The 12,842-nt window shown below is 45.3% G+C and overlaps 2 protein-coding genes across 3 annotated transcripts in view; one reads left to right on the forward strand and one right to left on the reverse strand.

Moving 5' to 3' along the window:
- Positions 1-10,569, reverse strand: part of PP2D1 (protein phosphatase 2C like domain containing 1) — a 33,241-nt gene extending 22,672 nt beyond the window's left edge. Inside the window, 1 exon segment of the mRNA XM_078059174.1 lies at positions 10,499-10,569. Within this exon segment, the coding sequence (XP_077915300.1) occupies positions 10,499-10,569 (71 nt within the window).
- Positions 10,553-12,842, forward strand: part of KAT2B (lysine acetyltransferase 2B) — a 97,616-nt gene continuing 95,326 nt past the window's right edge. For both annotated transcript variants that reach the window (XM_036099149.2, XM_036099158.2), the window contains exon 1: positions 10,553-10,858. In XM_036099149.2, the coding sequence (XP_035955042.2) occupies positions 10,568-10,858 (291 nt within the window). In that variant the 5' untranslated portion in view covers positions 10,553-10,567. The remainder of the gene's footprint in view (positions 10,859-12,842) is intronic.

The following is a 12,842-nucleotide window of genomic DNA, read 5'->3' on the forward strand; positions in this document are numbered from 1 at the left end:
GCTGAAGGGTCTTCATCTATAAGCACGACTCCTAAGTGCTCTCCATTAGGGTTGTTACGAAGATTAAGTTAGTTATAACACGTTTAGGCCTTTAGTTCTCACTAAATGGTAGCTGCACTTGTTACCGGCTGAAAGTTAACGTGGTTAAGAGCAGGAGAGATTCTGGTGCCAATTATTTAGCTTCTTGGAGGCTCAAGTTCCTCATCCTTACAACGAGGATGATAACTTGAACATCCTGGAAAGGATTAGATAGGATGTTTTGCAAAAAGGGCTTAGCATAGTGCCAAGGATATAGTAAGTACCCCCAAACTGTTAGCTATTCTTATTTTATTATTGTTAAGTGCTAGAACAAATTTTAATTTCTCATGAATTGCCAAAAATTGGATTCCAGCTATTAAAACATTCCAGTGTGGGGGCGCCTGGGTGGCTCAGTTGGTTAAGCAGCTGACTCTTGATTTCAGCTCAGGTCATGATCTCAGGGTCCTAGGATCTAGCCCTGAGTCTAGTCGGGCTCCTCGCTCAGCGGGGAGTCTGCTTGAGATTCTCTCCCTTTGCAACTCACCCCACTCTCCCTCAAATAAATAAATAAATAAATAAATCTTAAAAAAAAAAAAAAATTCCAAGTGTGTTTCTGCTGTGCTGAAGTGGCCAGTGGTCTAACTTCCTGAAACTTTCATTTTGTTTTGCCGAGGGCTGACAGCCCAACCCATAAATCGAAACTGCTCCTAAGAGTCAGTTAAATTCCCTGTTGTGACTCCCACGTTTCTGAGATGCCCCTGACTTCTCACTGGGCCAAGAAGTGCCTGACATAGGCCATATGTCAGAATTCTACTGAAAAATACTGGTCATCTTAAATGATTGAACTTTTATCTAATTTTTCTATTTGGCCACAGCTAGATTCCTCTAAAGTCTCCTCTCAATTCTGCTATTTTCTCCCAAATTCTAGACTTGTTTCCATAAGGCAACCAAATTCCTAACAGGATGTGTATGTTTGTATTTGGAGGATGGAGGGGGAGAAAGGAGAGAGGGAAATGAATTTTAATCTGACGTCAAGTTCAGCGCAAGAGGAAGGAAGATGGGGTGGCAGAAGGGGGTCCCTAATATTTATTGAATACTCACCATTTGCCAGACAAATTATTTTTATTTTTTATGGACTTCCTTTTTTCTTCTTTTTAATTTAAGTTTATTTTTTAAAGATTTATTTATTTAAGAGAAGAGAGTGTGGGGGGAGGGGGAGGGGAAGAGGGAGAAGGAGAGTAATCCTTAAGCAGACTCCCCACTGAGCATGGAGCCTGACATGGCGCTTGATCTCAGGACCCTGAGATCATGACTTGACCTGAAATCAAGCGTGTCGGCTGCTTAGCCGACTGAGCCACTCAGGCACCCCTCTTCTTTTCTATTTTTTAATTCAAAGTAATACATGTACATAGTCAAAATGTAATTGTAGGTAAAGTGTACAAATTTTGAATGCATTTTTTTCCAAAATTGATTGTAAATGTAAAAAAAGAAATTAAAATTATTTTTCACATTTTAAGAAATGCTATCTTTCTTCTAAAATATTCAAAATGACCTATCAAAACTAAAAAGCAAAATGAAATTACAGTTAATCACTATCAAATTTCTAGTCAAAGGCATTAAAATAAGCTGCATGTTTTATTAGCTTTTTAGAAAGTTCAGTTGTCTTCAATAATTTTATAAAACTGTTCACAGTGTTTGCATTTAATGTTCACCTATTTGCCAATGAAAAAAAATCTGTCATGCCTCCCATATGTAATGTTTAGATCTATATACATACACATTTAAGGGTAAAAAATTGTCTAATATTACAAAATGTTCCTCAGACACTGCAACAGTTACTGAATACTTGTGCTAATTTATGAAGATCTTCAGAAGCATGAATTGGAGCACAAAGAAAAACAAGACAACGGCTGCTTGGCACTCTGGGAAGCAATACTTTGTATGCAAGAGTCTTTTTCATTCATGCTAAGAAGGAGGATTTGACAAGTTAATTTATCTTTTCTCTTACCTAAGCATTCCTGCCACTCAGATCCTTCCTGCACTTCCAAACTGTGCTCTCTCACACTCAGAACTTCTCAATATTCTGATCCAGACACCTTCTGTTTTGAGAATCTAGGACAAGAAAGGCAAGGAAGTGTGTCTCCTTAGGGCATAATACCGTTAGGTAAAAAGATGAATGTCTAGGTTTACAGGGTTGTCCTGTCTAGAGCTCATACCAACTGACAAGTGACAGAGATTCCCCTCCCCCAGTCTGCTTGTGAGTGTTTATGACATGAGAGACGCTATAAACTATGGGTCTCAGAGTAGAAACTCCTCTTGCCTGAGGCCAAGGGCAATGCTGTTTTAAAAACTAATGAGAAAACATGCAAACTTTAATGGGGTGCCAGACTGTTCTTCAAAAGCACTACAGTGAACCTGCTGTAAAATGGACATCTAAGGTCATGCTGTAAGGTACTCCTGTTACAAACATTTAACAATGATAGTTTAAAAATTATATACAAAGAGAAAATTTTAATAAGACGCTGCCCACTACCTCACACTATAATCAGCAATTGATAGAGATGCAACAGGACTTAAATGTGAAAGATAAGAACAGTAAAACTTGGGACGCCTGGGTGGCTCAGTTGGTTAAGCAGCTGCCTTCTGCTCAGGTCATGATCCCAGGGTCCTGGGATCGGATCCCACCTTGCTCCGTGGGGAGTCTGCTTCTCCCTCTGCCTGCCACTCCCCCCTGCTTGTGCTCTCTCTCTCTCTCTCAATAAAACTCAAAGAACACTTAGAAGAACTGGGTTAAGCAAAGAGTTTTTACATGGAACACAAAAGCACTAAACATAGAAGAAAATATTAATAAATCAGACCAATATAATAAGAGCATCTCTTCATCAAGGATACTATTAAGAGAGTGAAAGACCAAGCCTCAGACTAAGAGAAGAGATTTGCAACATATATATCTATCGAAGGCTTCAAATCGGAAATATATGTTAAAAATCTACTAAAAAATAAAAAAAGACTAATTTTAAAGTGGGTAAAACACTTGAACAGGCATTTATTTCACAAAAGAGGAAATCCAAAATGCCAATAAGCAAATGAAAATGTGCTCAACATCATTATGAATGTTGAAAATGCTAATTAAAACCACAAGGACTGAAACAAATAATACATTATATGTTAATTATAAAAAAAAAAAACCACACACACAAGGAGATACCATTTTACAACCACCAAAATGGTGAAAATGAAAGACACTGATGATACCAAAGTTTGATGAGGATGTGCAACACTGCACATGGGAGCATAAATTGGTACAGTCACTTTGGAAAACTGGCAGCATCTATTAAAGCTCAATGTACACTATCCCTATGATGCAGCAACCGTACTCCTAGGTATAGGAGAAATGAGCATATATGAGCACAAAAAAGCATTATAAGAATATTCAGGGGCACCTGGGTGGCTCAGTTGGTTGAACATCTGACTCTTGGTTTCAGCTCAGGTCATGATCTCACCGTTGTGGGATTGGAGTCCCATGTTGGGCTCCGTGCTCAATGCAGAGTCTGCTTCAGATTTTTTCTCCCTCTCCTTCTGCCCCTCTCCTGCTCCTCTCTCTCTCTAAAATGAATAAATGAAATCTTTAAAAAAAAAAACCCAACCAACCAAACAAAAGAATATTCATAGCAACTTTATTCATAGTAGTAAAGAATTGGACATGCTCATCAATAGGAGAATGGATAAGCTATGGTATAGTCATATAATGGAATACTATGCAACAGTAAAAAGAAGTGACATATGGCTACATGGAACAACATGATGGGGTCATAAATATAACTGTATTCAAAAAGGAGCCTCACAACCAGAGTCCATGCTATATGATTATAGTTATATGAAATTCAAGAACAGGCAAGACTAATCTATGATGATAAAGCCAGAATAATGATTGCCTGAGGGTACTACTGACTAGAAAGGGGCAAAAGGGAGGCTTCTTGGGTGTTGGGAATGTTCTGTATCTCAATCTGGATAACGAGTGGCCAAGTATATGCATATATAAAAATTCATTGAGTGAGACCATTACAACTAGGGCACTTAATAGATGTTATATCTTTAAAAAAAGAAGTCTACTAAAAAAATAGAATAAATATCCCAGCAACTGTTTTCACCAACTGAAAGAAATCTGAAGAGGCTTTTTGCTTTTACAAAAAAAGCCCATTACCATACTAACTGAGGTCTTTCATAAAAGTGAAGGGTTGGAATGTGAACTTTCTGAAAGTGGGGGGATACCTCTATTCAGATACAGAAAATTGTTACAGAAAATTTAGGTCATACCAAAGTTTGGTTCTTTGAAAATTTGATTTTTTTTTTTTAAGTAGCCTCAACCGTAGGGCTCAAACTCACAACCCTGAGATCAAGAGTCGCATGCTCAACTTACTGAGCCAGTTGGGTATCCTCTAAATTTGATTTTTTAGATATAATTTTCAAGTTATTCAAAGAGATAGATACTCACATATTGCCCTAAAAAAGCAGTCAGCCACTTAGCCTGAATTCAGAAGAAAGAAGTCTTCATTTCTTTTACTTGCTTTGTACCTTTATTGTAAATGGTAGGTAGGCTGACAAACATATGTGTTAGAATTTAAGACAAAAAACAGTGACAATGGGGAAAAAAACCTCTTTTTACAAGGGCAGTGCTCGGCCAAACACATTTAGGCCTATTCATATTAAATATGGAAAGTTGTTATTAAGAACAATTAAAAAGAAAAAAAAATTAAAAATAAAAATGAATAAGATGGCACTAATGGTATTTGGGGCAAGTCTAAGGCTCATTGTAGAAATGAGGATTTAAGGGGCACCTGGTGGCTCAGTCGGTAAGTGTCTGCCTTCAGCTCAGGTCATGATCCCGGGGTCCTGGAATAGAGCCCCGCATCGCATCGGGCTCCCTGCTCAGCGGGGAGCCTGCTTCTCCCCCTCCCACTCCCCCTGCTTGTGTTCCCTCTCTCGCTGTGTCTCTCTCTCTGTCAAATAAATAAAGTTTTTTTTTTTAAAAAAGAAATGAGGATTTAATTGCATAAACCCTTGAAAACTAGGGAAAAATAATTTATGTCTCCGAACCTTAGGGATCATTTTATAATTGTTTTTCAGTAATTTTTCCTTAGAAGGAAAAAATTTATTTTAGAGGTTATGAAAACAAATGTCCAGTCATTACAGCCACTTTTTCCAGGGGGACGTTGGCTCAAGGAGCTTCACACTAAGGCATGTCTTTATTTTACAGTCATCATCAAGCTGCTATCTCTAAAAACAGGTGCCTGTGCCAGAAAGGACGCCACCCTGGGCCAAACCTGCTCAGCCACCACCTGATCCAGACTAAGCCCTTGGAGTCTGGGCCCTCCGTGGGGACAGTTTCAATCTCCCTGTGGCTTCAGGCTTGTTGGTGCTTTACAGGAGCTGTGTCGGCTTGGTAGGAAAGAATACGGCGAAAAGGTGCTGGGGGTTGCAGGAACAATAGATGGTCACAAAACTTGCCTTTCTTAGATGAGAAGGCATGTCTGAGCAAGGGGTGCTAGATGCACCGGGGTGGGGTGGGGGGGCAGCCGTGCTGTCGGAGGGCGTCAGGCACTGTAGCCAATGGGAAGGCCCCTGCAGGAAAGAGCTTCCTGAGCTTGGCTGGAGCTTGCCACTCCCTGGGGGAAGGGCTAGGAGAGGCTGGACTTTGCCAAGCAGATGATGGAGTTGAGGCTGTATTTTATTTTATTTTTTAAAAAATTTTATTTATTTTCAGAGGGAGAGAGAGAGCACAAGCAGGGGGAGTGGCAGGCAGAGGGAGAAGCAGTGGAGCCCCGATACGGGACTCGATCCCAGGACTCTGGGATCATGACCTGAGCCGAAGGCAGACACAGAACTAACTGAGCCGCGCAGGCATCCCTGAGACTGTATTTTAAATGTTGTGAGAAGCCATTAAAGGGTTTCAAGCAGGGAACTGTGGGATCAGGTTTGTACTTACAGTTTTAAAACTCTGTCTTTTGAAGAGGAGATTGTGATAGAGCCAGGGTAAAAGCAAAGAGACCAGTTAGGAAGTTGTTATTAGTAGTCTGGGCAAGAGATGATAGCCGTGGAGAGAAATATGAACAGATGGAACATAGAATTTATAGGTAGAGATGACTACTAGTACTTACTAAGAACTTTGAGTGAGGAACTAGGGATATAAAAATGAGAAAAATCTGTTTTATTTTGATTTATTTATTTTATTTTTTTAAAGATTGTATTTATTTGAGAGTGAGAGATTGAGGAAGAGAAAGAGAGAGCACAAGCAGGGGGAGTGGCAGGCAGAGGGAGAGGGAGAAGCAGGCTCCCCGCAGAGCAAGGAGCCCGGTGCGGGCTGGATCCCAGGACCCTGGGATCATGACCCGAGCCGAAGGCAGACACTTCACCGGCTGAGCCACCCAGGCATCCCAAGAAAAATCAGTTTCATTCTCAAGGATGCCTAGTGAAAGATAAGTACATTTAAGAGTTTGCTATGTATCTTTCTGAACATTGCTCTTGCTTTTGCACTCATTGAACATATACAAAACTGGGCTTACCGGTCAGTGTGGCTGTTTTTAATATAAATGGTATTAAACTGTACAGGGTTCATTCAACAGTACTTCTTGGATATCTGTCTATGCTATTATATTTGTATAAAGGTCATTCTTTTAACAGGAACATAATATTCTATAGTATTAATATGCCAGAATTAAACTCCAGTGGTCAAACTGCTCCCTACAATTCCTACTCCCCAAGCTCTTCATTTTCTAATTGTGGCTTCCTTACCTAAGTAAATTGTGTTAGCCTCAATAAAGAGGTAAACTGAGGCAAGCTCAAATTACCAGAAGTTGAATTTTTTGGGAATAGCAAAGGAATGCCATTCAGGAAACAGATGCTGTAGCAAGCTACAGGTGAATCCATTGAGGGCTTGGGGTGGGCTGTATTTATGGGCAAGGAGAAAGTCCAGCCAGGGTCCAAGCATTTAAGTTCATTGGCTTGAGGATGGGAAGAGATTCTTAGTGCATGTTCATTGGTCAGGAGATAAGCCTTTGTCTTCTATAAATCAGGCATTTACAGGAAATCATCTTCAGTTCTTAAATTCTGTTCTTTTGAGGATGCATGTGTGAGATTCTCCATTGCATATAGTCCAGTTCCATTTTATTTTATTTATTTTATTAAGTAAACTCTACCCCTAACGTGGGCCTCAAACTCACAACCTGGAGATCAAGAGTCGCATACTCTACCAATTGAGCCAGCCAGGCGCCCTCCTCTGGTTCCATTTTAGATTGAAAGCCTTTCACAGTTGTAAATATAAACCAAAACATTGCCTTTTATTGTCTTGGTACTCACTTCGTAAAAGGGCTCTGCACCCAGGAACTTACTGAATGCTCACAACAATCTGATTATGAAGAGGCAACAAGCCTCCTGAATCCTTTGCCCTTGAAATGTCCCTGCCTGGTATTCATAACACACTTTGAATAGGCCTTGAAACTGTGGGCCTGCAGCCTAAGGCAGTGTGTCATCTGGGTGCTCTGAGCAGGGAAATAATGAAAAATAATGTTCAGTTGATGTCACAAGCCATTCACCATTCAGACAGTGATGGTTTTCAGGATGGACTGAAATGAGTTTGTTTTCTTCTGCTTCAAAACATTCTGGAAATAGCCTGCCTCCCGAATTCTGAGGCTGGCTGTGGAGAGGTGAGGTGATGGGTGAGTTAATATTAAAGCTGGGGTTTTCCCCCAACATTTTATTATGGAAAATTTCAAACATACAGAAAAATTGAAAGAACTGCCCAGTGAACACTCCTACACTCACTACCTAGATTCCATTATTAACATTTTACTGATTGCTTTATCACCTAATCTGTTCATCTGCCTATTTGACCATTCACAGTTTTTTTTAAATTTTTTTATTTTTATTTTTTTAATTTTTTTAATTCATTTTTTTTAATTTTTAAAATTTTTTTATTTTTTAAAGATTTTTATTTGAGAGAGAGAGAACGAGAGAGAGTGTGTGCGCAAGAGCAGGGGGAGGGGGAGGGGTAGGAGGAGAGGGAGAAGCAGACTCCCCGCTGAGCAGGGAGCCCCCCAGGATCATGACCTGAGCCGAAGGCAGATGCTTAACAGACTGAGCCACCCAGGTGCCCTAATTTATTTTTTAGAGAGGGAAGGAGAGGGGGGAGGGGTAAAGGAAGAGGGATAGAGAGAATTTTTTTTTTTTACTTTTTTAAAGACTTATTTATTTATTTTTGAGAGAGAGGGCATGCAGGAGGAGGGGCAGGGTGAGAGGGAGAGAATCCTCAAGCTGACTCCCCGCTGAGTGCACAGCTGGTTGCAGGGCTGGATCCCACCACCCTGAGATCATGACCTGAGCCCAAATCAAGAGTCGGACGCTTAATTGACTGAACCACCCAGGTGCCCCGATTTATCTTATTTTTTGATAAGCAAGCTGCAGATATCATGACACTGTACCCCTAAACTTTCAGCATGAGTACCATTAACTGGAGTTTAATATTGTAACTTTTAAAAAATATTTGAGGGAAATCTATATCCAGTAAAATGCACAGATCTCAAGTGGACCATTGCATAAGTTTGACAAACTCCTGCATATGGAACCCAAACCCCTATCAATGTCTGCTGCCATCATGATGTTAGACTTTGATCTGGGGATCATAGCCTTTAAGATTCCCATCCTGGTGTGGTGAGAATGGCTAATAATCTGCAAAACCTCAGTAGAAGCAGGAGAGAGGAGTAGTGCTAAAGTGAAGCATACCAATCACGCAAGAGACTGTCCTGATGGAACCTGACCAGAGTCTGCCATTTCCCACCCCGCCCCTCTTCAGGCTAGACTCAAGTTGGGAGAGGCTATTTCCTTTTGTGCTGTCTAATGTCACTGTTTAGATAAACAAACTTTATTTTTCATTTTAAAACATCACTCTGCATTAAAAGTCAAAAGAACACAGAGAATCTGGAAAAAAAGAGAGAGAAAATTAACTGGAAAAACGGGATGGCAAGGGGAACGTTTCCAGGGAAAAGCACATTCCTTAAGGCATCTCTGGCAGAGAGCTACATGGCATGCAAAGAATTTGATAATACGCACATTATGACCCATATTACACAAAAATTATGACTCATATTACAAAAGCACGCACTTGTGAAGAGCCCTGAGAAATAGCGTTGGGCTTTTAAAAACTGTTTTAGAAAGGCCAAGAGTGCACAACTTTCAAATGAAAAACTGGAATGTGCACTCCACCTTACTAAACACCACCCTCCTCATTGTCATCAACAATGAAAACGACAGTTTTCAACAGAAAACGCTGAGTCGAGGTTTTTTTTTTTTTTTAATTTTTTAAGTGTGAAGCCAAAATCAACACTCATTCTTTTGGATGCTGCTTAAATTTTTTTCATGGTTAATATGAATGCTAGCGATATCAATTTTGAAAACTATGGAACATTATATAAAAGAAAATAGCAAGGTTATAATCCCACCACGCAGAGATGAGCCCTATTAACAAACTTTTTGTATTCAAACTTTTCCCACTGCGAATAGCTTTCATTTTGACAATGCTTTTAGACAACCGTTCTTTTTAACTACCAGTGCTTTTAAACAAAAATTACAGAAAATATTAAGTCTTTTTATCCTCCAGCAGATGGGATCCAGACACTGCTGTAGGAAGAAAGCGTTCTTAATTTAAAAAAACTTGCACAGAAAAGTATTTAAAAAGAGAAATAGAAAACATTACGCCTTTATTTTGGTGAATTAGCAACAAAGAAAAGGATTAGCTTGGACGGGTTCTTTTCAAAAATATTTTTTTTCCTCTGGCTCCCGCTAGGGTGGAGGAAGTTGTCTCTGTTCGGAGAGGGTGGAATAGAGTGGAAGAACAAATAACTGGGAGGCTCTGCCTCGTTCGGGAGAGCGGGGGTCGGCTGGGGGGGGGCTGCGGAGATGGAGGCGGCCAGCAGGTGCTTGGGCTCCAGCCCCCTACCCCCACCCTCACCCCCTCCCTCCTCCTTACCCAGAGCTTGGCCTCGCCCCCTGGCGGGCGAGCGCTAGGTGCCGAGGCGCGGGGGTGGGGGGGGGCACAAACCCCGCGGGCAGCGGGAAGGAGGCCGGGGGAGGGGGGGCCGCCCGGGCCCGACACACACCGAAAGGTTGGGACCCGCCGGCCCGCACCCCCAATCCGCAGCCCCCAGGAACATGTCCGCGGCCGGGGCGCGGAGTAGAACCCCGGGGAGCAGAACCGGGGGAGGGCGTGTGCAGTGGCGGCGGCGGCAGCGGAGCCGCTAGTCCCCTCCCTCCTGGGGGAGCAGCTGCCGCCGCCGCCACCATCAGCGCGCGGGCCGCGGCCGGAGCGAGCCCAGCGAGCGGCGCGCGCGGGGGAGGGCGGGGGCGGGGAGGGGGGGTGGGCGAAGGGGGCGGGAGGGCGTGGGGGGAGGGTCTCGCTCTCCCGGCGACCAGAGCCCGAGAGGGAGACCCTGGCGGCGGTGGCGGCGGCGGCGGCGGCGCCTGACACTCGGCGCCTCCTGCCGTGCTCCGGGGCGGCATGTCCGAGGCTGGCGGGGCCGGGCCGGGCGGCGGCGGGGCAGGGGCCGGGCTCGGGGCGCTGCCCCCGCAGCCCCCCGCGCCGCCGCCCGCGCCGCCGCAGGGCTCCCCGTGCGCCGCCGCCGCCGGGGGCTCGGGCGCCTGCGGACCGGCGACGGCAGTGGCGGCGGCGGGCACGGCCGAAGGACCAGGAGGCGGCGGCTCGGCCCGGATCGCCGTGAAGAAGGCGCAACTGCGCTCGGCTCCGCGGGCCAAGAAACTGGAGAAACTCGGAGTGTACTCCGCCTGCAAGGTACTCGCTCGCCGCTCCCGGGCCGCCCAGGGGGGCTAGGGCCCTGCCCGCGGGACCCCCGCCCCCTCCCCCTCTAACCCCCCGCCCCCGCCTCCCGACTCCCGCCTCCCGCCTGGGGCCGCTGCACCGCGGAAGTGCTGCTGTCGCCCGCGCCCAATTAGCTTCTTCTCGGACAAGAGTCCTGTTGGGTTGGACGGAGGGGATCGCTCAGATCGGGAGCCTTTCATTCTTCCCCTTTGGAAGAATGCGTTTGCGCTCCTGGGCTGCCCTGGGGCTTTGTTGCTCTGTAGGAGTTCGCCAGAGGCACCTTTCAGAGAGTGGAGCCGCGCTTACTAAGTGGCGAGCGTCCCAGGGCCAAGGAAACCTCTTCTGGGGGGATCTGAGCGCCCCGTCTTCTTCCGTTCTCTCTCCATGTCCCATTGGGAGGAGCTGAGTGGAAGGGAGTGAGAGTGAAATTGGCTTCAGGACTCCCAGCGCTTTGGGAGATCGAGGGGGCGGAACGCGCGGGGTGGGAACGTGGGCACAGCCCGAGGCGAGGGTCCGGGAGCTCCCGGCTCCCTAGGCTGAGGGCGGAGGCGCTGCTGCGCGCGGTGACAGCCCCGTCATTATTGTATTATTACTTGTTTAGTTAAAACGCTGTCCCAGCTGCTCGAGGTGTAAACAGGATTTGGCAAGGTGACAGCCCAGCGCGGCGGGCACTATGGCTCAGTTTGAGGACGCGCGTTTCTTGCCATCCCCTTTCCATCCCAGCTCTCGACCCCTCGTAGCCCTTCAGCTGCAGATCCAGATGTGGGCGCCGTGCTCCCGGGGTGGGAGGATTGCCCGAGGCCGCGGGGCAGGCTGGCCCTGCGCTGTCAGCAGCGGCTTTGTTTTGACAGGGTGACAGCTGAGGGGGGCGGGGACTTGGCCTTGTCAGCTCCTGCGGCCTGTGGCTGAGGCGGGGAAGAGACACTCACACACCTCCCATGTATATCTCTGGCCTGCAGCAAACAGGGTCAAGTTCCCAGAGTCCAGATTCCCACAACCAAGCTGCAGGGGCCACTTCTGAATTTTGATGTAGTAAAGATTATTAATCCTGCTGGAACCTCTCTCCCCAGTGATGCCGTTTTTAGTATTTACTGGAGCTTCTCAACCTCAGTGGAATGTCTGTGCTTACCCTTTTCCCCACACCATTCACATCCTCACGTATATGTTGAATGCCTACGGTGTACCCTACTTGGGTTTACTAAATATTTGCTGAACGAATGTAGGATCTGGCTCTAGGGCTCTTCAAACTTTAAGGTGCATAGGAATCACCTGGGGAGCTGTTTCAGTGCTAATTCTGAATCCGTAGGTCTCGGGTGGGGCTGAGATTCTGCATTTCTAACAAACTCTCAGCTGATGTGATGCTGGTCCAGTGACCACACTTCAAGTAGCAAGTCCCTAATTCAGACCTGGGCAATATATTATTAATCCCTTTCGAATTCAGCCAAGAAAGCAAACTGCCCTCCTCTGAGGGCAATACATGGTTGGTATTTTTGAAGGACTGCAAAAAAAAAAGAGAAGGGTGAAGGGCCAGGAGGTGGTTATAAAGGACATAAGACTAATGGCAACAAGACCTGGAGTATAGTAGGCAGAAGGGAGAACTGTGCCCTGAATTGAAAACAAGCTCAGTTACGTGGTGTACCTGACGTTCAGGAGCCGGAATGGGTTCGTGTAGGAACTGTCAGCGTTTCTGTCCTGGCTTTTTTTTTTTAAATTTATTTTTGAGAGAGAGAGAATGAGAGGGGTGAGGGTCAGAGGGAGAAGCAGACTCCCTGCTGAGCAGAGAGCCCTACATGGGGCTCAATCCCGGGACTCCAGGATCATGACCTGAGCCGAAGGCAGTCGCCTAACCAACTGAGCCAACCAGCCGCCCCCTGTCCTGGCTTTTTATTGGGTGCCCATCATGAACACCTTCTCTCCCAGCCGCCTACTGTTGCCCTAAAACCTGAGAACTTCCCTG

The sequence above is a fragment of the Halichoerus grypus genome, chromosome 1 (assembly GCF_964656455.1).
Source record: "Halichoerus grypus chromosome 1, mHalGry1.hap1.1, whole genome shotgun sequence".
Lineage (NCBI taxonomy): Eukaryota > Metazoa > Chordata > Mammalia > Carnivora > Phocidae > Halichoerus > Halichoerus grypus.